The sequence below is a fragment of the Dendrobates tinctorius genome, unplaced genomic scaffold, assembly GCF_039654945.1.
Source record: "Dendrobates tinctorius isolate UK_male_01 unplaced genomic scaffold, ASM3965494v1 ptg000181l, whole genome shotgun sequence".
In the NCBI taxonomy this organism is placed as follows: Eukaryota; Metazoa; Chordata; class Amphibia; order Anura; family Dendrobatidae; genus Dendrobates; species Dendrobates tinctorius.
The window spans coordinates 417,085-444,685 of record NW_027361848.1 but is presented as its reverse complement, the minus strand read 5'-3'; the positions used below and the strand labels follow the sequence as shown (position 1 = coordinate 444,685).

The 27,601-nt window shown below is 46.1% G+C and overlaps 1 protein-coding gene across 1 annotated transcript in view; it reads left to right on the top strand.

The window, feature by feature from the left end:
• The window catches only part of LOC141054931 (pecanex-like protein 2), a 2,173,030-nt gene that overhangs the window by 2,034,538 nt on the left and 110,891 nt on the right, over positions 1-27,601 (top strand). The window contains exon 32 of the mRNA XM_073551818.1: positions 10,329-10,765. Within this exon, the coding sequence (XP_073407919.1) occupies positions 10,329-10,765 (437 nt within the window). The remainder of the gene's footprint in view (positions 1-10,328; positions 10,766-27,601) is intronic.

Genomic DNA, 27,601 nt, shown 5'->3' with positions numbered 1-27,601 from the left:
TATATTTTGACTTTTCAGTGTCGGTTAAATCTCTTTTTACCCATTTTGCCTGAGGAAAACAAGCTGTCCTATAATTCTGCACACCTTGATAAAGTGAGTTTATATCCTTAGGCGGCACCGTCACCCATTACAAAAATACACAACACCTGATCTGCTTCATCCAATAAACGTTCAAGCTTATACAGCTTGGAGTTGAAAAATCTGCATAAAAATGATGAAATGGTCAAAATACACTCATTTGCCTAATAATTGTGCTCACATTGTAGAGCTGCATATAATTCATATACCCATAGAACCCAAAGGTTTAAAACGCTCAACTGAAGTAAAGGATAGGGTTGCAAAGACTTCCATGAAGAAGTTTGTCTTTTTTCCTATTAGGGTTCGATTTATCATTTGAGTTTTTTTTAAGTCCCTTTTCTTTTCTTGACATGTAATAAATAGTTGCTGACAGTTTTTTGTTAAACTCATCATAAAGGTGCACACAGGTCACAAATTTTGTGAAAGTCAAAAATGGACGGTTTTAGGTCTTTAACCATTTTTGCTATTTTTTAGACAAAAAAGTTTCATGTTTTCCAAAATGTCCCAAAAATTTCAGTTGTAAATAAAATCACTACAGGTGGAAACTGGAATACATTTGCTAGAACAATTTTGAAAAGTCGCAAATGGTGAAGCAGGAAAAAACATTTGGAAACCATGAACTTTGCCCCCAATGACAAATTTAAAAAAACAAGCGAACCCATATATAATAAACTTCAAAAAAGGCACAAATGGAAAGATGTTTTTGGTGCAAACAGAAAAAAAGGTGTAAAGCACCAAAAACTTTACAAAAAAGTTAAAAAAATTAATAGGGCCCTTAGCACCTTTACACTTGAAGGGGTTACCCTATCTAAGATTCACACATATCTCCCAGGGCCCCAGCAGGCACTCTTAAGAAATGAGAGGTTGCCATGAGAGCTTGATACTGTAAATTACGGAGAGACATTATAGGTAGAGTTGAGCGACTTTTGTTTTTTTAGGGTCGAGTTTCGTTTCGTGAAACCCGACTTTTCCAAAAGTCGGGTCGAGCAAGATCGTCCGATTATAGGGAAAAGTAGGGGTCGTCCCGAAACACGAAACCCAATGTAAGTCAATGGGGAATAAAAGTCGGCAGTGAGAGGAGGACAGGAAACACACCTACAGTGCCCATTTGAATGCCAAAAGCATCAATTCTTCTTACTTAAGCTTGTCAACCTTAATTAACTTCATAATACAAGTTACGCACTGAAAAATGGGGGTTATTTGGCTACAGTTGTGGGGGGGAGGGCTGGCTCCAGGTTTTCATGTGCCCTGGGCGAAAGAGCGCCCCTTTAACACATACCACAACTCATCATGCTCCGATACGGCAGAGAAATAGCGGTATAGTACCGGGTGAGTCATAAAGGACGGATGTATTTGAAGTGGCTATAACTCACCACCAGGTGGAGGTAGAGATGTGCGGGAGGCGGGGTTATGTTTGTGAGGTGAAAGCATTGTTTTTATTTTAGTTTCAGTTTAAGCTATGGTGCCGTGGACGATAGAACATCGCGTTTTTGCGTACGACAGTTTTGTCAAGAATAATGAGTGTATCACAGCCGTTCAGCGTGAGTTTCGGCGTCATTTCAATATTCACAGAAATCAAGCTGTTCCCGCTCGTAACACTATCCTACGTTGGGTTGAAGCACTCCGTACACGAGGTACACTAATGAACAAACGACCACCGGGGGCTCCACGAACGGCACGTACCCCTGAAAATGTGGAACGCGTCAGGCAAGCCATGCTGCGTAGTCCGAGTCGATCTGCTCGGAAACATTCTTTAGAACTTGCCCTCAGTAATCGTACAGTAAGGCGTATTTTGCATTTAGACCTGCATTTCCACCCCTATAAATTGGCCATTGTGCAACAGTTGGAGCGCGGGGATTACGCAGCGCGACTGAAGTTCGCACATGAGATGGAAGCAATTATTGAGCAAAACGACAACCTTATTTTATTCATGAGTGATGAAGCTCATTTCCATGTCAATGGCATGGTTAATCAGCAGAACTGCCGTTATTGGGCCTATGAAAATCCGAAAGAATTACATGAACGACCGCTGCACAGCCCTAAGGTAACGGTGTGGTGCGCTATGGGCAAATATGGCGTGATCGGTCCGTACTTTTTCGAAGGCGATAATGGCAATACTGTTACCGTGAACTCACAACGTTATATCGCCATGATAAATAACTTCTTTGTTCCTGAGTTACGACGGCAACATATCCCCATCTCTAGTGTGTGGTTTCAACAAGATGGGGCAACGGCCCACACAGCCGGAGCAACAATGAACGTTCTTCGCCCTCTCTTCCCTGGTCGCATCATTTCCAGGTTTGGCGATATTAATTGGCCTCCTAGGTCCCCAGACCTGTCCATGTGCGATTATTACTTATGGGGTCACCTCAAATCACGTGTATACAAGCTTAAGCCTCGATCATTACAAGAACTGAAGGAAGCTATTCGAGTGGAAGTTGCCCAAATCGACAGAGTTGTGTTGGAACGTGTTGATGCCAACTTCCAAGAACGCCTTTGGAAATGCATCACTGATAATGGCCACCACATGGCAGATGTTGTTTTCCACACTTGAATTTGTCAAATATTTGTCAGTATACGTAACCAAATCTGTGAATACATTTATATTTAATAAATATTTAACGATTTAATGATTAGTTTAAAAACGTCCGTCCTTTATGACTCACTCGGTACAATGAAAAATACTTCACTTTTTACATCTCATGACGAGGCCCATCTATTTCTCCATACAGAATCATTGGTCCCATATAATGTTTGAAACAGTATATGATGAGCTCCACATAATGCTACAGTATATGTAGATGGAACTGTATATGGGAAGGGTAACCTGAGTTTCATCAGGGTCAGATTCAGGTCGTGTAGCGTGCGAGGGGAATGTAGTGGTCTGGGTCAATGTACCAGCAGATTCATCGAGCAGTGGCTGGGCATCAGTGTACTTGTGTCGCCCCCAGGAGTACGGTCGCCACAGTGGCATTACCTTCTTCCTAGGGAGTGTGATGTCATGCTTGGGAGCAACGAAGGATCTCTCTAGCAGGTTAACTGATTGGGCGGCGTTATTCCCACGAGTCATGACCCTCCAAACAGCGTTCATGAAGGCAAAGTGTTTGTTTTACGTGGGCAGTATGGTTGCAAAGCTGAACCTTAAAGGAATGTCCAGAAGGGCACCACCAGGAGTGGAGCCTACGGTTAAATTCGACTCCACCTGGGAAACCTCAACCATGCCAGCTACAGAACAGATGCACACATTGCAAGTTTAATTCCGTTAACGAACGAGACTCCGTCATGCCCCGCGGTCCGAGTCCGGCTTACTAGAGGGACACGTGAGGCTCTGGCACATGAGATTGGCCAATAACTGGTGTGTCATGCCCTTACATGTCCGTGGCTGCATGTGCGCTACACTGAAAAGGCCAGCGTTTGTCGCTTACAGGTGCAGATAACCCGCTGAACAACGTTAGTGATGGGGATCACTGATTACAATTATTACCCGCGAACAATGATTTCCCAGTAAGTGCAGGTCAACCGCAGTTCCGGAATTAGGCCTAACCGTCATTCCTGAAAAAATGAAAAACTTACGTGTGCAAACCACAGGTGCTGTAGCTTGCTTAACAGCTCGCCAGCCGTTCTCACGCCCAGTATGGATTACACGTGATTGCACAAAGGTGAGAAAGGGTAATGTATCCCCAGATAACATGTATGGATAGCGTACACATTCAAAATATATGTCTATACATCAGGAGGCAGGCTCAGACGGTGTTAGGCCCAGTATGGATTGCACGTGATTGCACAAAGGTTAGAAAGGGTACCGTATCCCCGGATAACATGTATGGATAGCATAGTGTACACATTCAAAATATATGTCTATACATCAGGAGGCAGGCTCAGACGGTGTTAGGCCCAGTATGGATTGCACGTGATTGAAAAAAGGTTAGAAAGGGTACCGTATCCCCAGATAACATGTATGGATAGCGTACACATTCAAAATATATGTCTATACATCAGGAGGCAGGCTCAGACGGTGTTAGGCCCAGTATGGATTGCACGTGATTGCACAAAGGTTAGAAAGGGTACCGTATCCCCAGATAACATGTATGGATAGCATAGTGTACACATTCAAAATTTATGTCTATACATCAGGAGGCAGGCTCAGACGGTGTTAGGCCCAGTATGGATTGCACGTGATTGCACAAAGGTTAGAAAGGGTACCGTATCCCCAGATAACATGTATGGATAGCGTACACATTCAAAATATATGTCTATACATCAGGAGGCAGGCTCAGACGGTGTTAGGCCCAGTATAGATTGCACGTGATTGCACAAAGGTTAGAAAGGGTACCGTATCCCCAGATAACATGTATGGATAGCATAGTGTACACATTCAAAATTTATGTCTATACATCAGGAGGCAGGCTCAGACGGTGTTAGGCCCAGTATGGATTGCACGTGATTGCACAAAGGTTAGAAAGGGTACCGTATCCCCAGATAACATGTATGGATAGCGTACACATTCAAAATATATGTCTATACATCAGGAGGCAGGCTCAGACGGTGTTAGGCCCAGTATGGATTGCACGTGATTGCACAAAGGTGAGAAAGGGTACCGTATCCCCAGATAACATGTATGGATAGCATAGTGTACACATTCAAAATATATGTCTATAGATCAGGAGGCAGGCTCAAACGGTGTCAGGCACAGTATGGATTTAACGGCCCAGACTACACAGTGGAGGAGCAGGGAGAGGTAAAGATTGCAAATGCTGGGGCCCTGCCCAAGCAAGGGGGGCCCACTCGTGGGCGTCGGTACTGGCACTGGGCCCCTCATAGTACGGCGGTGTGTCTGACGGCGGGTGTGCACCACCACCGTCAGAGACACTTGATTGCACTATTAGGGACCCTGTGCCAGTGCCCGCGCCCAAGAGTCGGCCTACCCACCTGTCCAGGGCAACGGCACTCACACGGTGTCGTGCGCTAGGTGGTGACCCCGGCCATGGGGGGGAGGCAGCACAGTTAGGGAGTTTTAGAAAGTGGCATATATTGATGTTGGACATTCAGCTGATGCAAAAGGTGAAATAGGTCAAGTCCCAGGAAGAGGTGGACCAAAGGCAAGCCATTTTTCTGTCACCCTATGTGTCATCAGGGGAAGGTGGGACAAAATCCTTGGAAACCAATGCGTGGTTCATTTTAATGAAGGTTAGATCATCCACATTTTGGGTTGACAGATGGGTCCTTTTTTCTGTCAGGATTGATCCAGCTGCACTGAAGACTCTTTCCGATAGCACACTTGCAGCTGGGCAAGCGAGCTCCTGTAAGGCATATTGTGCCAATTCAGGCCAGGTGTCCAGTTTAGCGGCCCAATAGTCAAAGGGGAATGACCTGTGTGGGAGAACATCGATATGGGAGGAAAAGTAGTTTGTAACCATAGTTGACAACTGCTGTCTCCTGTCACTTTCCATCGATGCAGTATTACCAGTTGTGTGAGCGGTACTTGAAAAATCAGTCCACAACATTGTCATGAAACCCCTGTCTCCAACGCCACTTCTGCTGTGTGCACCACGAACACCTCTGCCAAGCTGACCCCGGCCCGTACGGCTCGTGTGAGAACCATCACCGCTGCTGTGTGCTGGGAATGCCTCAAGCAACCGATTTACCAGAGTTGCTTGTTTATTAGCCAATATTAGGTCAAGGTTCTCCTGTGGCATGATGTTTTGTATTTGCCTTTATAGCGTGGATCCAGGATGATGGCCAACCAGTAGTCGCCATCGTTCATCATTTTGGCAATGCGGGGGTCCCTTTTTAGGATCTGCAAGGCATAATCTGACATGTGGGCCAATGTTCCCGGTGTCAATGATGCACTGCGAGTGCTGGTTGGAGGAGCACTTTCTGGCAAATCCACATCCCTCCAGTCACGCACAAACCCTGTACCAGACCTTGCCACGCCAACATTTTCACTTGCCCCACGAGATGCATCCTCCTCCCCTAAGTAATCATCCCCATCATCCTCCTCCTCCTCCTCTTCTTCCTCCACCTCGTCCAGGAGAGGTCCCTGAGCAGACAATGGCTGAATGTCATCAAGGATTCCCTCCTCCTCTTCCTCCTCATCAACATTGGCTGCAGAAGCCTGCTCCTTAAGGTGCGTCAAAGTTTGCATGAGCAGACGCATAAGTGGGATGCTCATGCTTAGGATGGCGTCGTCTGCGCTTACCAGCCGTGTGCATTCCTCAAAACACTGAAGGACTTTACAGAGGTCTTTCAGCTTCGACCACTGCACACCTGTCAACTCCATGTCTGCTCTCAAAGTGCCTGGCCGTGTATCCTCCCACAAATGCATTATGGCCTGCCTCTGCTCGCACAGCCGCTCCACCATGTGCAGGGTGGAGTTCCACCTTGTTGCAATGTCGATAATGAGGCGGTGGTTGGGAAGGTGGAGCAATTGCTGCAGCTTCTGCATACGAACGGAGTGTACAGGCGACCGACGGATGTGCGCGCACAGTCTTCGCACCTTCTGGAGCAGGGCTGTTAACTCCGGATAATTTTTGAGGAAGCACTGCACCACCAGGTTCAAGGTGTGAGCCAAGCAAGGTATGTGGTTGAGTTTTGAAAGGGCTATGGCTGCCACAAAATTACGGCCGTTATCACTAACTACCTTGCCTGCCTCAAGATGTACACTGCCCAGCCATGACTCAGTTTGTCGCTTCAAGTACTCGGCCAGCACCTCGGCGGTGTGTCTGTCGCCCAAACACATCATCTGCAACACAGCCTGCTGACGCTTTCCACTAGCTGCTCGATAGGGGGACACCTCGTGTGCAACAGTGGCAGCTGCAGATGGAGTGCTCGTACGACTGCGCTCTGTGGACGAGCTTTCGCTTCTGGAGGAGGAGGAGGGTCGAACGCCTACAGCCAAATGTTTCCTATATCGTGGGCTAGGCAGCACTGTCCCACCACCGCTGTCCCCTGTGGACCCTGCATCCACCACATTAACCCAGTGCGCAGTGATGGACACGTAACGGCCCTGGCCATGCCGACTGGACCATGCATCAGTTGTGAGGTGCACCTTTCCGCTCACTGACTGCTTGAGTGCATGGACAATGCGGTCTTTCACATGATGGTGGAGGGCTGGGATGGCTTTGCGAGAGAAGAAGTGGCAACTGGGTAGGTCATAGCGTGGTACTGCATAGGCCATGAGCTCGCGGAAAGCTGCGCTTTCCACCAACCGAAAAGGCATTATCTCAAACGAGATTAGTTTGGCAATGTGGGCGTTCAAACCCAGTGTACGTGGATGAGAGACTGAGTACTTTCTTGACCTACTCATAGTGTCTGGGAGGGTGAGCTGGACTTGAGAGCTGCATATGGTGGAAGTAGCGGTGGACAGGGCGGACTGAGAGAGGGTTGATGATGGTGATGGAGTTGTTGTTCTTTCTGATGGCCTAGAATCAGTCTTTCGTTGATATAACAGTGGGATTCCCTGACTGCTGTGGCCTTGCAACGACACCTCAACATTTGCTGCTGTGCTAACCGGTGGGCTTACAGTGGGGGAAACAATGTAGCGTTGCTGACTACCTTCGTTGTGATCAGTTGCACATGTGGCACTTGAGGTTTGGTGTTGTGTCCACGCTTGCAAGTGCATGGTGGTTAAATGTCTAAGCATGCAACTGGTATTCAAATTTTTCAGACTTTTCCCTCGGCTAAAGGTCTTTGCGCACTTCTTACAGATAACCTTGGCCTGATCATGAGGATTTTGTTCAAAAAAGTGCCACACTGCACTCTTCCTACTTTGGCAGACATTTTGCGGCCTAGCACGCTGTGATCTTTTGACCCTCTGGAAAAGCTGTCCAGCAACTCTTTTGATTTTTGGAACCTGTCTTTGGAGTGCTCCGGGCCTGCCAGATAACAGCTGTTGTGATGTCGATGTCTGCTGTGGATGTTCCTCCTCCTCATCTGAGCTATTGGAAGCAGCACCCTCTTCCCCCAATAGATGCCAATCTGGGTCAACAACTGGGTCATCCATCACCTCCTCTTCAATGTCATGTGCACCTTCCTCTGTGTCACCGTGTATGGTGGTATAGTGTGCGGGAAGGGGCACCTGAGTCTCATCAGGGTCAGAATCTGGCTCTGTACACTGCGAGGACAATGTAGTGCTCTGAGTGAATGTACCAGCAGAATCATCCATCAGCGGCTGTGCATCAATGCACTCCATGTCAGATTCATCTTGGCCTGGGTAATTCACCATTTGACTTGATAATCCAGGCATGGTATGTGAAAACAGCTCCATGGAGTAATCAGTAGTATGGCCTGCGTCATCCTTCAATCTTGGTTGGGGTGAAGGACACAAAGAAAGGTGTGGTTCATGAACATGAGCCTCCAATGACGACTCAGTGCTTTTACTTTTTACAACTGAAGAAGAGGAGGCGATAGAGCTGGAGGCTGAGTCAGCAATGTAAGACAAAACTTTTTAGTGATGCTCTGGCTTTAAAAGCGGTTTGCCAACTCCTAGAAAACTAAGCCTTTGAAGCCTTATGGAGCCAGACGATGACGCAGGCTCAACACCTCCTGCATTCGGTCCTATTTTGCTCTTGCCACTACCATCAGATCCACCACCAACACCATCATTACCAGCTGCCAACCCCCGCCCAATTCCACGGCCTCTTCCACCAGCCTTCCTCATTTTTGGTAGAAATGTAGACAAAATCCAACAAACTATATAGTAATGTAAAACAAGGTACAAGGTGTCTATAGGACGGGGAGATTTTGAATTTCTGCACACACTAGTGGACACTGGACACTTTTGGATTGTGTGAGGCCCACTGAATATCTGAGCGCTATGTCACAGGCTCGATGGCACAGCTGTGACAAAAGTGACTAGAGGATAAGGGAGATTTTGAATTTCTGCACACACTAGTGGACACTGGACACTTTTGGATTGTGTGAGGCCCACTTAATATCTGAGCGCTATGTCACAGGCTCGATGGCACAGCTGTGACAAAAGTGACTAGAGGATAAGGGAGATTTTGAATTTCTGCAGACACTTGTGGACACTGGACACTTTTGGATTGTGTGAGGCCCACTGAATATCTGAGCGCTATGTCACAGGCTCGATGGCACAGGTGTGAACAAAGTGACTAGAGGATAAGTGAGATTTTGAATTTCTGCACACACTAGTGGACACTGGACACTTTTGGATTGTGTGAGGCCCACTTAATATCTGAGCGCTATGTCACAGGCTCGATGGCACAGCTGTGACAAAAGTGACTAGAGGATAAGGGAGATTTTGAATTTCTGCAGACACTTGTGGACACTGGACACTTTTGGATTGTGTGAGGCCCACTGAATATCTGAGCACTATGTCACAGGCTCGATGGCACAGCTGTGACCAAAGTGACTTGAGGATAAGGGAGATTTTGAATTTCTGTAGACACTTGTGGACATTGGACACTTTTGGATTGTGTGAGGCCCACTGAATATCACAGCGCTATGTCACAGGCAGAAATTGGCTAGTGTATCACAAACTACAAGGTGTATGTAGAATTGGGCAGAATAGGAATCTCCCTAGAGTGCAGGTCTGTAAGAACGGAACATGTCCTCGACTTATTCTCACAGAGTGACACACAGATAGCTTCACTGTGGCTGTGATAACAGCCGTTACACGGTACTGTGTGAGGAGCGTACACCGCTGTATGGTGTGAAAAAATGCACGCTCAGTACCTCAGCAGGACAAAAAAAAAAATTGTGATTGCTTTTAAAAAAGCAGTTTGCAGAGCAGTGGGTAAACAGCAATGCAGCTGTCAGGAAGCCTTAGAAGGCAGCCCAACAACCAACACCACTGATACACCACAATATAGCCTCCCCTTGCACTGCACACCAAAACAAACTTTTGAAACGCGACTTTGGCGTGTAAGTCGCCGACCTCGTGGCCAACCTCATCCTAGGGTCGGGTTTCGTTTCATGAAACCCGACTTTGCCAAAAGTCGGCGACTTTTGAAATTTTTCGACCCGTTTCGCTCAGCTCTAATTATAGGCATAGATGGGATATCAACTGTACTTTTATGGCATAAATGTCTAAGATTAGACAACTCCTTCAACATATACCTTTTTCTTCACGTGCAAGAGATTGTTTTCCTGTAGTGACCTCAGTAAAAGTTTTCTTCAGTAGAGCAAGATGTGTATGTAGCACCATGTATCTAGGTATTATTGGCTTCTTTAACCTTATCTTACTAAAATTCTAAAACATTGAATTCTTTATCTTCTGTATTTTTCAGCAAAAAGAAAATATAGGAGTCAATCAGCTTATACACATTCCTCATTAAATCAAATACATGCTGGGTCAAGCCTCACTGGACCAAATATGGAAAAATGTCATGATACTTGTACAGACAAATATAAAGACGTCAAGAGATTATCTTCAAGCCATCACTGCTTAAATTCTGCTCGCTCCCATTATCCTCCCACTGGTATTTCTCCTACTTCAGCAGCAATCAATGTTCATGAGCACACAAGAGGATTTCAACAGTCCAGCCAAACATTATCTACCAATTCTACATTGAGCCTTCTGTTTGGAAAGAAAGGATTTTCAAGTGCATTAGTTTTGTCTGGCCTTTCAGCTGCTGATGGAGATAACACAGCAGACACACTGTCCTCAGGTAGTGTCAATTTAGTGGTATGCTCACGTTCTAAAGTGGCAGATCAATCGACAGAGGTGAGTTAACAGCATCATAGAGTAACTGAAACTTGATTTTTTTTAACTTTTCACATTTGTTATATTTGATTACCCTGTTCATGTTTCATCAGTTCTACGTAATAAGTGCACCTTTACGCAAACAGACACCACCAGAGAAGAACTTAGGTCTTCCTTGTTATTTTATCATAATCCTAAAATCATGTTTGATAGATCAAATCTTACTCAAATATGTAAATTGAAAGAATTATAAAAAATATTGTGCCTTTGATCTGTTTTGTGTCTAAAATTAAAGAAAGTTTCTCTAAATGGCAAAAATATAGTTAAGTAGAAAGTCACTACAGTATAGTTACCAAGGCAAATTAAAATTTCAGGTTTCGGCAGCATTCTCACAAGCCATAATGTTAGACACTTACTATTTAAAAGGGAGCATGCTGCTTAGTCATGAAATTGTACTTAAAAGAGGCGTTATGTTTTGCATCATACTAGCTAACAGCTTATTGATCAGACATATGAGATCATAAAGCAAAACCAAATAAAAAAATAAAAATGAGCCGAAGTATAAGTTGGTATGCATGCAACATATAGGAGCATGTTCACACTGGCTATTAAACAGACAAAACCTAAGGGGTCTGTCATTTTCTGCTTGATAACGTTAGACATTTTAAGAAGGACCACTGCCAATTTGGAGAAAGGAATGGGCACTTCTATTTAACATAGCTCCAAACCAACCAGGATTCAGCAGGACTGTCCCAATATGACGGCTCAGTCCCGCCACGTAAGGGCTTTGTTCCGAATTCTAATGCTCACCTCGCTCTGACGTCTTCATCGTTCTGTGGCTCCTCCTTCTTTGGGGATCGGGCTGCATCTCTCTGCTCAATGAATAAATTAATTTATGATATTCATCCCTCTCCTGCAATCAGGTGTCCCTGAGACTTGAGCTCACATATTCTTGTTTGCAAGCTGCAACTCTATCTATGAGCCACAACTCACAATGATAAACACATCAAAATTTGGTAACCTTTGGTAACCCAGAAGCAGATTATACATATCCATAGAGAAACAGTGTACAAAACAATGTATTTCTATGTTCCCTGTATACTAGAGGAGAATAAGGATGAGCGAACCCATGGATGTTCGGGTTTGTCGCGTTCGGCCAGGGTAGAGTTCAAAGTTTGGTTCGGTATCCAAACTTGACCCTGAACTTGTCCCTGAACCCGAACCCAATAGAAGTTTTTGGGGACCCTAGCTTCGGAGATTTAAAAGGGCTGTGAAAATGAAGGAAGAAAGCTAAATGGGGGAAGAGCAACACAATTGTCCTGCAAACAAATGTGGATTGGGAAATGACTTAAAATAACAGAATAGAAAAAAGAAAAAATTATAATCTTGAACCAGGAGGTGGAGATCCAAGTGGAGGAGGAGATGGAGGTGGCGTTATAGGTGGAAAGGCAAAGGAGGAGGAGGTATCAAACATTGTTTATGTTTTTATTGATTTTTTGGGGGGTTGCTCTGAAAACTGGCAGTGTAATTTTCTGCTGACCACTCTCTCTCTTTGTATACTGGCCGTGTAATACTCTGCACTTTTTTGTGTGAAAACAATGAGGAAAGTATCACATAGGGGAGGTGGCCATGTTGCAGATAAGAGTGGTGAAATCTTATAGCAGCTCTGGGCCTAGCTAGTTTGACACACATCCCTTGCCTGGTGAATGTGCTAAATCTGGTGGTGCAAAGCCTTCCTAAAAAGTACAGATATATCAGTGCTTCTGCTGAAAGTGTAGGCTGTCTGTGCGCGCTTTTGGCTTTCTCACTTGCCTCTTACACCTATACTGCCACGTTTACCTCTTCCTCCACTTGGATCTACGCCTAGTGGTTCAAGATAGCTAGTTTTAGTTTTGATAAATCTAGACTGCTTTAAGTCAGTTCCATAAAAACAATTGAAAAAAAACCTGAAAAAAAGAAATGAAAAGAAAAATATATACAAAACACAGTGTTGGATTACTCCTCCTTTGCCTCTTCCACTCATATTGCAATGTCCACTTCTTCCTTCACTTGGAGCTACGTGTCCTGGTTCTAGATTGCAAGTTTTAGTTTTGTTAATTCTAGGTTTGTATGTTTTAAGTCAGTTCCATAAAAAAAACACTGACAAAAATACAAAAACAGCCTACACCGCCACGTCCACCTCCACTTAGACCTCCACTTCCAGGCTCAAGATTATTTTTATTTTTTTATTCTATGTTATTTTAAGTCATTTACCTATCAAAATTTGTTTGCAGGACACTTGTCCTGTTGTTACTCCCCATTTATCTTCCTTTTGCAGCCCCTTAACCCTTACTGTGACCATTTTACAGCCATATGAAAGCACCGAAGTTAGTGTCCTCATTGACTTATATTGGGTTTGGGTTTGAGGTCAAGTTCAGGGTAAAGTTTTTATAATGAACCCGAACATCCACGAGTCCACTCATCCCTATTTGCAATACATGTAAAGAATACCAAATTATTCTAAGATTATCATTGTGGGCTGTTGTTGCTCCTAGCTAGCATGGCACCGTGAGAGCAAGAACATGCAAGTTCGTGTCTTGGGTAGACTCTATCACAGTAGAAGAAAAAGGATGAATATTTAATTTATGCACTGAGCAGAGAAATGCTCCCTGCCCCCGTGGAGGAGGAGCTCCTTAGGAGTGATGAAACCATCGGGTCAGTATTAGAAGCTGAGACAAAAGCCCTGACGTACTGGGATGGCGAGACTGGGCCCCCAAATGGGGATAGTTCACTGAATCCGGGAAGTTTGGGAACTATGGTATGTCTTTTGAGTGTGGGAGGAAACTGGAGTACCCAGAGAAAACCCATCCAAATATAGGGAGAACAAACAAGCTCATTGCCAATATCATCCTTGGTGGTATTTGAACCCAGGACTCCAATATTAGCCACTGATCCACTGTATAAGTTTACAATAGTATCGTACTTTACTTACTGGGCATAATGCATTCTATATCTAAATATTTACCGTATACCCTTTATGCCATATTAAGATGCAGTAGAATACTTTCGCAGTGGATCCTGTAGCAAATAAACGGCATTTCCATAACAAAATTGATATATGTGGGGAGTTTGCAGCAGATTTACTCTGGCCTTCACGTCAACAGTAAGAGTATTCAGCAAATTCAAAATTCTTCAGCAGGCCTGTTTTGTGGTGGTTAACCCCCCTATGCACAAAATGATATACATGTGTTTCAGCATTGGGGTCAGATTCAGAGCCCCATCCATACACAGTTTATGCCAGTTGTATTACATAGACGGTATCTGTATCTAACTGCAGCAACAGCACAGGAACTCCAATTGCTACATTTTATCATTTAAATGGCAGCATCTCTGGCAGCAGTGTTTGTGTGCGTGAGTTGTCAGTGTCTGACATGATTGCAAGGCACCATGGCAGCTGATATTCTCCTTAAGGCCTCTATCACTGCCATCTTGATTCTCCTCTGAAACTCATCCACAGTCTGAGCGTCATAGGAAACTGTGATTTTTCACTGTGGCTGTCACGACTCTGTTGTTGGGTGACCCTGAGCCAGGGTCTCCTTCCCTGTCTCTAGCGCTGGTTGGTGCCCTAGCTCGATCTGTTCCCCGGGTTACTTCTGAAGGTGAAGATGTCAGGGACACATACCTTGCCTTATCGCCTGAATCTGTCCTGTGCCTTTACCCTTCCTTCACCCAGGGAAGAGGGGAGAAGCAGTGCACCGTAGTACACCAACCAGACGAACAAGGTAACACGAACAGAGGAATTAGAAAATACCAGGCATACAAATATACAGTCACATATAACAGAGGAATGCACCAGGGAGTGGAGGATAGAGTAAAACCAAAGTAGGAGAAGAAAGGGAATTATCACACTCTCAAAACCAAACAACAGTCACAGATAAATCCACCAAACGCCTACTCTTATAACCACTAACTACTATCCTCCCAACCATGCAGCATAAGCTAGCTCTGATGATTTGTGTCAGTCAGTACCAGATTATATAGGGCATAGGAGTGGCTAACCATGCTCAGCTGAGAGCCCTAGCTCCCAGAGCTCTCAACATGGCTGATTAACCCCTGTACTGACAAAATAAATTTACACCTTTTAAAAAGAAGATGAAGTGCTTCTATTCAAGGCAGGAGTAGGACGCTGTGATCTTCTGGCCTCTCTCTATCATGATAACCCCATGACAGTGATATTGCAGTACAGTGGCAAGTAAAAGTTTGGGCACCCCTTGTCAAAATTACTGTTATTGTGAACAGTAAAGCAAGTTGAAAATAAAATCATCTATAAAATGCCTTAAGTTAAAGATGACACATTTCCTTTGTATTTTAGGCAAAAAAAAATTTAAAAATGACAAAAAGGAAAATGTGCCAATGCAAAAGTTTGGGCGCACTTGGAGATTTCTGTGCTCAGATAACTTTGACCAAGGTTTCAGACCTTAATTAGTTTCTTAGGGTTAAGGCTTGTTCACTATCATCGTTAAGAAAGGCCAGGTGATGCATATTTTCCAGCTTTATAAAAACCCAGCCTCCTCTAACTTTTTGCTAAAGAAAAACAGCCATGGTTTCTTCTAAGCAGCTGCCTAGCACTCTGAAAATGAAAATGGTGGAGGCCCATAAAGCAGGAGAAGGCTGTAAGAAGGTAGCAAAGCGTTTTCAAGTTTTCCTGACCCACTGACCCAGGTTACTCTCTGTATCGTTCCTCTGCATGTGTTTGTTTGCTATGTATGACCCGGATTGTCCACTGACTATTGCCTCTCTCTTTCTGCTTGTTACTGATTCATCCCTCCTGGTAAACTGACCTCTTGGCTTTCCTCTGGTTACTCGTCTGTCTTGTCCCTGGTTACCTCGTTCCCGTCTGGCTTCTGACCCTCGGCTTTGTTCTCTGACTATGTTATTGGTTTTGTCCTTTATATTCTGTGCCCTCTGACAGCTCCCTGTCCTCACACGGGGTAGCTCTGCCCCCTGTGGTCAAGTGACCGGCTATCTCCATTCCCTGTGTTCACATGACTGGCTAAGGTCAGGTCCTGTGCGCACTGTGCTCCTCGGTCTCCGTATACCCTGTCTATCGGTGCACGTCCCCTGTTAGCACCCCCAGGCTTAACCCCAGTGACAATGTCCCCGTGTCACTACATTTTCACCAACCGCATATTTTGTGGGGGCTTTGGGATTTAGGCTGAGTTCACACGTGGCGTTTTTTTCGCGTTTCCGCGGCGATTTTAACCCCGCGATTTTGCCGCGAAAACGCGAAAAATAAGCATCCCATGCATTCCTATGGGATTCCGCAATGCTGTACTAATGCTGCGGTTTTTACCGCGGCGGAATCGCTTCGCGATAAAAACCGCAGCATGCTCATTAATTTGCGGAATCGCGGCGATCCCGCACCCATAGGAATGCATTGTTCCGCTTACTTTCCGCATGTGGCTGTGCACACCATGCGGAAAGTAAGCAGAACAATTGCGGATGGTACCCACAGCCCGGAGAAGAGGAGACTGTCCTCCGAGCTTTGGGTACCATATCCCTGTAAAAAATAGAATTTAAAAATAAAAAATATTGTTATTCTCACCCTTCGACGTCCCGCGCAGTCTTCCTGCTTCTCTTCACGCTCTCGTTCCCAGTAGTCCTTTGCGAAAATGCCCGCGATGACGTCCGTTCTCGCGGGATCGCGAAGTCTCGCGGTCATTCGCGCGACATCATCGCGAATGACCGCGAGACGTCGCGATCCTGCGAGAACTGACGTCATCGCGGGCATTTTCGCAAAGGATTACTGGGAACGGATGCCCGGGACGTCGGAGGGTGAGAATAACACCGTTTTTTATTTTTTTTTACATTCTATCTTTTACTACTGATGCTGCATAGGCGGCCTCAGTAGTAAAAAGTTGGACACATTCGTCAAACACTATGTTTGACGATTGTGACCAACCTGTCAATCAGTTCTCCAAGCGATGCTACAGATCGCTTGGAGAAAGCTAGCATTCTGCAAGCTAATTACGCTTGCAAAATGCTAGTTTTTCCGTGGGAAAATCGCGGGAATTTAAAATGCGATTTTCCGCGAGAGTTCCGGTACATGTGCACTTAGCCTGTTTGCCATGGACCCACTCAGCGCTCTGTCAGATCGAGTGGATATCCTGACCAAAGTGATGCAGAACCTGTATGTTGAGCAAACAGCGTTAGTCACTTCCCACCAGCAGGTGTAAAGGGAGTTAGCTGATACTGTTAACTCTATTCGGGGTGCCCCTTCTCCATTGGGCAATGTGGGTGGTGTGGTGTCAGATGTCTCTTTGTCTGCTCTTGAACCCTCTGTCAAACTTCTGGATACTTTTTCTGGGGATGAAAAAAAAAAGTTCCAGGTATTTAGAGAAATTTGCAAATTATTGTTTTCCCTGCTCCCTCGGTCCTCGGTCGATGAGAGTCAAAGGGTGGGAAAAGTGTTATCTATGTTACGAGTGGGGCTGCAGGCTTGGGCTTTCTCCCTATCTCCCACCTCTCCTGAGAGACTGTCTGTGGATCAGTTCTTCGAGGCCTTGGGTCTGATTTACGATGAACCCGATCAAGTGAGTTTGGCAGAGGACACAATTATGGGTCTCACCCAGGGAAAACGATCTGCTGAGTGGTATTGTTCGGAGTATAGATCATGGGCATCAGAAGTGTCTTGGAATGACTCTGTGCTTAGAGGGCTTTTCTGAAGAGGTCTGTCTAAGCTTTTAAAAGATGCGTTGGCTCTGCATCCCCGCCAGACTCTCTAGGACTCCATGACACAGGCCATCCGTATGGACTGTAGACTGCGTGAAAGAGGAGTGGTTCAACGTGACGGTTTGTTTTTGCCGGTTAAATCTGAACCTCCTTCACCGGTTGAGCCCATGGAGGTGGGGTTGGTCTCCTCGAAAGAAAGAGAAAGGAGACGTCGAAGGGAAAACAAACTCTGATTCTATTGTGGAGCTCCGGGCCATTGGAGAAAGGACTGTCCCTCCTGCCCGCTGGATTGCAAGGTCTCAGAAACGCCTAGGTAGCTGCTGAGGAGGTTGCCCAGACCCTCAGGTAATTTTTTTCCTCAAATTTCAAATTGTGGCTAAACGTGGAAGTGAGAACAATTGTTTTTTTCCCTCTTCTGCTTTTGTGGATTGTGGATCCTCAGTAAACTTGATTGACTCGAAATTTGTGGCCCATTGTGAGATAGGGAGAGTCAGGTTGAGTAAACCCATGAAAGTGGTGGCCATTGACTCTACTCCTTTCACCAAGGATGTGACCCACTTGGTTACTAAAGAATTTGTCCTTAAGGTGGGCCCTATTCATTTGGAGCATATAGCCTGTTTCGTTCTGGACAACCTCCCTGATGGGTTGGTTTTGTTTTGGGGTTCACTTGGGCTAAATTGCCTATGGTTCGATTTTTCAACCTTTCTGGTCCTGAGCGGGTCACCTTGAAGGAACATATATCTGAGAGCCTCCACAAAGGATGTATATGTATTCACCCTTCTGTGTCTCCTGTTGCTGCAGAGTTCTTTTTTGTAAAAAAAAAAAAAAAACAACATGGTCTTCGCCCATGCCTTAACTTTCGGGAACTTAATGAAATCACGATAAGAAACACATATACCCTTCCACTCATTCCCGATTTGTCTTACCATTTGTCCGGGGCCAAGTGGTTTTCTAAGTTGGACTTGCGAGGGGCTCATAACCTTATCCGGGTACGGGAAGGGGACGAGTGGAAGACTGCATTTCTTACCTCTGAAGGGTGGTTTGAAAATCTTGCTATGCCGTTTGGTTTGACCAATGCTCATGCGGTCTTCCAAAACTTCAATTATGTGTTCTCTGATTTTACTGGGCGGTTTGTGGTCATATATTTAGATGATATTTTAATCTATTCATCCAATAAACAAGCCCGCATGGATCATCTTCAGGCTGTTCTCCAGAGACTCAGGGAGAATCAGCTCTTCGCTAAATTAGAGAAATGCTCGTCTTTTGTTCAAGAACTGTCATTCTTGGGGTTCATTGTCTATGGTGAGGGTTTCCACATAGATCCCAAAAAGGTTCAGGTCATTATGGATTGGGTGCAGCCCCGGGACCTTAAGGGTCTTCAGTGCTTCTTGGGATTTGCCAATTACTACCGGAGGTTTATTAAAGGGTTTTCACAGGTGGTGAAGCCCCTCACCGACTTGACACAAAAAGGGGCTGATGTGAAGAACTGGTCTGCCTCACCAGCAGCGGTGTTCCTGACTCTGAAAAAAAATTGTTTTATGACTGCCCTGGTTCTGGTTCAGCCAGATCAATCTGAACCCTTTGTGGTGGAGGTTGATGCCTTGGAGGTAGGGGTGGGGGCGGTGTTGTCCCAAGGGCCCTCCACATTCACCAATCTGAGACCTTGTGCCTTCTTTTCTTAAAAATTCTCCCCGGCAAAAAGAAATTACGATGTGGACAATCGGAAACTGCTGGCGGTGAAGATGGCTTTTGAGGAATGGAGGCATTTTTTTGAAGGGGCTGCTCATACCATTACAGTGATTACTGATCACAAGAACCTGGCATACAATGAGTCTGCTAAAAGATTGACCCCGAGGCAGGCCCGATGGTCACTTTTTTCCCGGCTCCAGTTTTCGATCAGTTTTCGACCAGGATCCAAGAATGTGAAGGCCAATGCCTTGTCCCGGAATCTGGATCCGGTTTCTCCATGTGAACCTCCATCCTCCATTCTTCTACCAGGGGTGCTGGTGGCTGATATCTCTTTGGGGTTGGAACAGGAGATTCGAGAAGCTCAGTCTCAAGCTCCCTCATCCAAACCAGTTGACAAACTGTTTGTTCCAATTCAGTTTTGCCTCAGGGTTTTTCGAGAGTTCCATGATTCGGTTCTAAGTGGTCATCTTGGGATCTTGGCTCCAAGGGGGGCCATCTCAAGGGTATTTTGGTGGTCCTTGCTTTCGTCTGATGTTAAGAAGTTTGTATCTGCTTGTGAAATTTGTGCCGTGCTAAGAGCTCTCATAACCAGATGGCGGGGGAATTGGTGCATTTGCCAGTTCCTGATAGACCACGGACACATTTGTCCATGGATTTTACCACCAATCTACCCCCTTCCAAGGGTAATACCATCGTATGGGTAGTTGTGGATAGATTTTCTAAACAAGCTCAGTTTGTACCCTTGGTGGCTTTGCCTTCTGCAGAAGCTTTGACCAGGTTGTTTGTACAGCATGTGGTTGGTTTGCATGGTGTGCCCTTGAATGTGGTGTCTGATTGTGGAGTGCAATTTGTGTCCCGGTTTTGGAGTGTGTTTTGCAAAAGGCTGGATGTTGAGTTGTCCTTTTCATCTGCATATCATCCGGAGACCAATGGCCAGACTGAGCGGACCAGTCATTAGAGCAAATTTTGCACTGTCTCTCCACTTCCAGACAGGATGATAGGTGTGATACATTACCTTTAGAGGAGTTTGTCTTCAATAACCATCTTAATCACTCCACAGCCATTTCTCCGTTCTTCTGTAACTATGGTTTCAATCCACACTACGGGGAGTTCTCCCGTTTGGACTGCGGTTGCCCTGGGGGTGATTTAGCTGTTCAGCGGTTGGGGGACTTGTGGCAGGAGGTCCAGAGGAATATTGGGGATGCTCAGAGGAAGATCAAGGTTTTAGCAGACAGGAGACGGGCTGTGGGACCTACTTTCTGGGTTGGGGATAAAGATTGTCTGTCAACTAGGAACATTAAGCTTAAGGTTCCTGTGGCAAAATTGGGGCCTAAGTTTATCGGCCCTTATGAGATTACGGAAGTGGTTAACCCTGTGGCATTTTGGTTGCATCTTCCTTTGTCTTTTAAGATCCCCAATGTGTTTCTAGGTCCCTGTTGAAACCATTGGGGGCTGTTGAGGAAGGATCAGTGAATCCTTTGCCACCCGTTTTGGTAGATGGGCAGGAGGAGTATGAGGTGGAGCGCATCGTGGATTCCCAGATGGTCCATCAATTCCTTCAGTATCTTGTGCATTGGAAGGGGTAGGGTCCAGATGACTGATCTTGAGTTCCTGCCCAATCGGTTCATGATGATCATCTGGTGCGGTCTTTTCCTGCTTGATTTTATGGGAAACCTGGGGGTCCGGTGGCCCCCGTTGAGAGGGAACTGTCTTGACTCAGGACGGGCTGGTTCTGGCTCCGTCCTGGTCAGGTCAAGGTTATGTCTGTCTGCCTCTCTTTGGTTCTAGGGTGGCTACTTAAGGTTGACGGTTCCTGGGTCCAGTGTCAGTGATACTTCCGTTTACTCGGTTTGAGGTCGCTGACCCAGGTTACTCTCTGTATCGTTGTTCCTCTGCGTGTGTTTGCTTGCTGTGTATGACCCAGTTTGCCCCCTGACTATTTCCTCTGTCTTTCTGCTCGGTACTGATTCGTCCCTCCTGGTAATCTGACCCCTTGGCTTGCCTCTGGTTACTTGTCTTTCTTGTCCCTGGTTACCTCATTCCCATCTGGCTTCTGACCCTCGGCTTTGTTCTCTGACTATGTTATTGGCTTTGTCCTTTGTATTCTGTACCCTAGGCCAGCTCCCTGTCCTCACGTGGAGTAGCTCCGCCCCCCTGTGGTCATGTGACCAGCTAGCTCCACCTCTGTGATCACGTGACTTGCTAAGCTTAAGTCCTGGGTGCACTGCACTCCTCGGTCTCCGCACACCCTGTCTATCAGCGCACATCCCCTGTTAGCGCCCCCAAGCTTAACCCCGGAGACACTGTCCCCGTGTCACTACAGCAGTTAACTTGAAGAGTGAAGGTCAAGATAAGGTCTGGAAGACCAAGCAAAATGTCTGCGAAAGATGCTTATAGGATCGCTACGGAGGCAAATCAGAGCCCCTGCTAGACTGCAAAACACCTTCAGAAAGATTTAGCAGATTTTGAAGTTGTGGTACATTGTGCTACTGTTCAGAGACAACTGTACAAATATGGCCTTCATGGGAGAGTCATGGACCTCCTTGCCATAACATTCAGCCTCAAAAGTATGTAAAAGAACATCTGAACAAGCCTGATGTATTTTGGAAACAAGTCCTGTGGACCGATTAGGTTAACATAAAACTCTTTGGCCTCAAAGATCAAAAGGTATGTGTGGGGAAAAAAAAGAGCACAGAATTTCAGGAAAAGAACATCTCGCCAACCATTAAGCATGGGGGTGGATCATTCATGCTTTCGGGTTGTGTTGCAGCCAATGACACTGAGAACATTTCACAGATAGAGGGAAGAATGGATTCAATGACACTTCCACAAATTATTGATGCAAATGTAGGGAGATGGACAGGGCTGGGGCAGCTTCTTGTGTGTCTGGGCTGGAACCATTGTGGCTGTCACAATTGTTGTGGGGGGAAGCACTTTCTGACCGGAGCGGACCTTTGCACCTGACTGTGGCTGAGCGCGCAAAAGGGGGACTTCTTGCAGGAAGACAGAGAACACGCAGGGAGAATATTGACTCCGTCTCCCATGTTCCACGCCAAACAGGTGGCTCCCTTCAGACTTCCACACCTGAGAGCTCTGACTGGACAGTATCCTAAGCAGTGCCTGACAATCTTTACCAAACGGACCATGCGCAACATGCTGACTGAAGTGCCTTCTACAGCTTCCTCTCCGGAACTTTGTGGCCCACTTGTTTTTCCGTCTTCTACTCCCCGTACAAGACCGTGTACCAGGACCGGGCGCCTGCACCAGGAAAAGCCAGGAACTGCAGTTTCATTCAAGAGACATTGCTCCGACTTCATCCGGAATCGCTTCAGAGACTTCTCGTGTCACCTGCGTCAACATCGTGAATCGTGTAACCCTGACCGGTCGGGAGCTACAGACAGATAAGTTTGATCCATTCCATTAGCGATCGTTATTAATGTTATATCTACACTATTCATCTTTCCTGTATTTGTATTATTATGTTTCTGCGATCTCCCTGCGTGGAGTATTGATTGCCGATTAATCTCTGCATAAAATACCCATTAACTCTTGTTCTGCCTCCTGCTCATCACTGTATCCCACATTCTTGCTAGCACCTTACATTTAGTGTAGTCAGCAGGATGCAGTCTAACAGCACAGAGATCAAGCAGTTGGGGGTGGCCCGAGGTCGAGTATCTCGCAGGGGCAATGTTGAATAATTTGCCAAAATTTACGATCGAATACGGAGCATGATGAGGATGCATCTCATGACCCCTGCCTTAGAGAATGAGGTGGCTAATATGACCCTAGATGGAGAAGCTAGAGACTCAGTGATGTTACAGACCCCCAGGGAGCGAGACACCTTTAATAAGGTGTTGCAGATTTTGGAGGAGACTCATGGAGACCCCACTGACATAGGGGAACTGAGGACACGTCTTTTTAGCCGCATGCAGAGAGAAGATGAGACTTTGCAGGAGTTACACAGGACTGCCACTAGGAATTTCGGGGCCCCATACTGGCAAAATTTTCGGGGTCCACTTTAGACTCTGCCCAGTCTCCAACCCAGCCCCGCCTCCACCCCTCAAACTGTCCACAGTCTCACCGCCCTCTCTTGGAAAAACTCCACTTCTCACCAATCACACATTAACAGTTCCCATCACCAGATCACACATGTAGGCAGCAGCTTTTGTTTTGGCCAAAAGATTTTTTAAGCCGCCATCACAACACTGTAGACACTTTTGGCCGAGCTCTACTCTACGCTAACCTATTAAATATTTGTTAAAATATGCAATACAATTTAGGTATATTTTATTTATTTTTGAATTTTTAAAATGACCAATAATATCACATACAAGGGACAAATACCACCGCACCATGTCCAGACCACATATTACCACCACATAGTGACCTATATTACCACATGCAAGGAACAAATACCGCCACACCATGACCAGACCACATATTATTACCATAGTGACTGAATAATATCACATACAAGGAACAAATACCACCGCACCATGACCACACCACATATTAACACCAGAAAGTGACCAAATAATAGCACATACAAGGAACAAATACCACAACACTATGTCCAGACCACATATTACCAACACATAGTGACTGAATACTACAATACTGATCAGTAATAAAAGAACACATTACTATCATCATAAGTGCCATTATACACAGGAGATCTGTACTTAGTATGCAGTGTCTGTGTACAGGTAATTCAGTGATCAATGACATTCTACACAGGAGCTCTGCATGTAATGTACAGGTAATACAGTGATCACTGGTGACATACACAGGACCTCTGTATATGTAGTATAAAATGGATAGTGTCAGTGTATAGGTAACACACTGACTCACCAGTGGTGTCTCTAGGTGAAGTCCTTCATCCTTACTTTTCATCTTTCATCCAGCACAGATCGCCATCACATCTTCCAGCCAGGGCTCGTCTCTGCAGGAAATAACACAGTTATCTAGAGCTGCGCATGCAGAGCATATTATTTATTTTTTTCCCAACTTCTACATTACATCACATGAAGAAAAAAGGCAATATAGTACCACTCTACACAGTAACAGGACCGCCCCCCCATTTAAAACAGTATACTCAAAAAATAAAATAAATACATCACTGCAGTAATAATATCCCTTAATTAGCCGCTATGGTAATAATATTCCCCATCCTGACCCCCGTGTGTCTCATCAGCCATATATTCTCCCATCCCACCCTCATGAGTATCCATTTTGCCCCCATATGATCTCCCCATCTGTCTCCATCATATCCATCCTGCCCCATGATCCTGCACCATGTTTCTCCCATCCTGCCCCCTCCTGTGTCTCACATTCTGCCCCTTCCTGTGTCTTACTGTAACATTCTGCCCCATTGCATCACATTCTGCCACCTCCTGTGTCTCACTGTCACATTCTGCTCCCATCATGTCTTGCATTCTGCCCCCATCATGTCCAGCAATCTGCCCCCATCATGTCCAGCAATCTGCCCCCATCATGTCCAGCAATCTGCCCCCATCATGTCCAGCAATCTGCCCCCATCATGTCCAGCAATCTGCCCCCATCATGTCCAGCATTCTGCCCCGGGCTCCCGAATCGCCGCTTTCAATTAAAAAAAAAAAGTTCTTCTTACCTGGCCATGCTCCAGCGGCGACGCTCATGCTCCCTCCACGCTGCTGAAGCGCGCTCTCGCCGGCGACTGACAGTGACGTCAGACGCCGACGACATGCGCGCTGCGGCTGACGTCAGCTGCCAGCCTTCGATTGGCTGGCGGCAGTTAACTATTGACGTGCGGGCCGACGGGCCAATATGTTAATAGCGTTCAGCTGCCGCAGCGCAGCCCTGCTAAGGGCCCAGTTTAGCGTGCCGGTAGGGGCCCGGTGAGCAGATAAAACGGGGCTCGATGCGGGCCCTCTCTGCCCTCCGGGCCCCATACGCCAGTCAGGGCATTAATGTCCTGATGGTGGCCCTGGACTTACATAATGCGATTATAAGGAAAGATGGCATGGGCATATGTCCTACGGACATAATGCTGTGGGACCTGTTAGTGACCGGCTTGCGAGACACGCTGACGAAGCAGGCCCTGCGAGAGCATGTGCGGGTGAACCCTCACTTGATGTTCTCCGAAATAGTAAGAGAAGCGTGCACCCGAGAACAAGAGCAGGGGGTGACAGTCCCGGTGGGGAAGGTGCAGAAGTGTCCGTAAATACAAACGTTGAACTTCACCGGTTGGAAGAATTGCGGAAAAAATTTCTGAATTTGAAAGGAGAGTTGGCTGAGGTTAATAAAAAGACCGAGGCTGTTGCAGATGCTTCAGGGGCCAGTGGAGGCCCGGAGTCTCAGTGGGACTCCAGAGGGTTCCACCAACAAAGGCCTCTCACGTGCTTTAAACGTGGCGGACACGGACATATGGTGCGGGAGTGCACGCTTCGGGGAAGAGTTCAGCCCTGCCATCTGTTAAACTAGAGGGCTTTGAGTCGGGGGGATGCTGGCCGGAGCCAGGTCAGATGGGAAGGAGTAGTGGAAGTCCCGCAAATTTAGTGTTTACGTGCCCTCTGGTCTGGACTGTTTGACAATCATGCAGTACGCTGCCTAGTGGATAGAGGCTCCCAAGTGACAACGATGCCAGAGGCCTGTTTCCAGCAACATTTTTCTGAAATCGGACGGTCTGAGTGGGGCCCGGTGATAAAGTTGATGGCTGCCAATCAAATGCCTATTCCGGTCACAGGGGTAGTGTGGATGCAGATCTCCATGTGTGGCAAAGACCTGGGATGTAGGGGTGTGGTGCTTTGGAAGTCTGCTAATGAAAGAATCCTCCAATGAGACCCTAAAGCAGTGGAGTTCCCACACACCTCAGAGAAGAATATTCGAACAGTTGGTCCATGTAGCTCAAGCACAGGAGTCATACCAGGATGGAGAAGCATTATTAAAAGTGATTGTACCCTCTTCCGACAAACACGTGTTGCCCCCAGGACAAACGGTGCCGTCTCTGCCTGTTCGAGCTCGTATCCCGCTGGAGAGAGTGGAGATTCAGATTGAGCCTTCATGTTTGGAGAAACTGCCTTCTGGATTCTTGGTAGACCATACGTTGGCCACTGTGCGGGATGGAGCAGTACCTATACGATGTGTTAATTTAGAGGACAAGGACATCACAGTTTGCCCCAGAAATGAATTGGCCTGAGTTGTGGGCATGCCTGAAGAAATAATACTACCCTAACCCCTGCAATTGAAAGTACATCATGAAAACCCCTGGATTGTAACAGTAAATGCTTTGGTGTCATCGGAGCCTCAGCATATTCAAGAGGGGCAAATTATCCTGGACCAAATGCGAGCTGAATTGGCTGAACTCACCCAGAAACAGCTGCAGCATGTGGAAGCCATATTAGATAGATATAGCGACGTGTTTGCTCGTGATGAAGATGACTTAGGCTGTACCACTGCCATCACTCACAAGATACCCATGGAAAATACCGCACCTATAAGAGAACGCTATCGACAAATTCCACCTCAATTATATCAGGGTGTGAAAGGTATGCTCGGACAGATGTTGCAGAAAGGTGTTATCCGAGAAAGCCAGGGCCCCGGGCTGCCCCAATAGTTTTGGTAAGAAAAAAAGATGGGATTCTGTATTTTTGTGTGGATTATCGGAAACTTAATGCCTGTACCGTAAAGGATTAGTATCCGCTACCCAGGATTGAAGAGTCCCTGTCTGCACTCTGGAAGGCCAGATTCTTTTCAACATTAGATCTCGCCAGCGGTTATTGTGTTATGATTAGGTAACAGAGGAGGATAGAAGGGGAATAGGCTAGGCAACCAGATAACCAGAGAGGTTGGTAACTTAGCGGATTGCAGACCCCTAAACTGACAACACAACTAGAATTAGCCGTGGGACGTGCCTACGATGCCCTTGATGCCTCGGCACAGCCAAAAAATTAACTAAGCCTAATGAAAAGAGATGAGTGACTTTTCCTTTTTTCGGTCCGAGTCGGGTTTCATGACTTTCTTTAAAGTTGGGTCGAACGAAATCGGCCGACTATAGGGAAAAGTCGGGGTCCGACTGAAACACGAACCCCAATGCAAGTCAATGGGAAAGCAAAGTCGGCTGGGAGTGGAGGACAGTAAGCACACCTGCAGTGCCCATTTCAATGCCAACAACATCAATTCTTATTACTTAAGCTTGGCAACCTTAATTTACTTTATAATAATAGTTACGCATTGAAAACTGGGGGTTATTTGGCTCAAGTTGTGGGGGGGTAGGGCTGGCGGCAGGTTTTCGTGTGCCCGGGGCCAAAGAGTGTCAATGCGCCCTTTTAACACATACCACAATTCATAATGCTCCGATACGGCAAAGAAATATAGGTATAGTACAATGAAAAATACTTCACTGCTTACATGACATGACTGCTATCTATTTTAAATTCTACAATAGCTCAAAAAACGGACAGTATATTACTTCATACA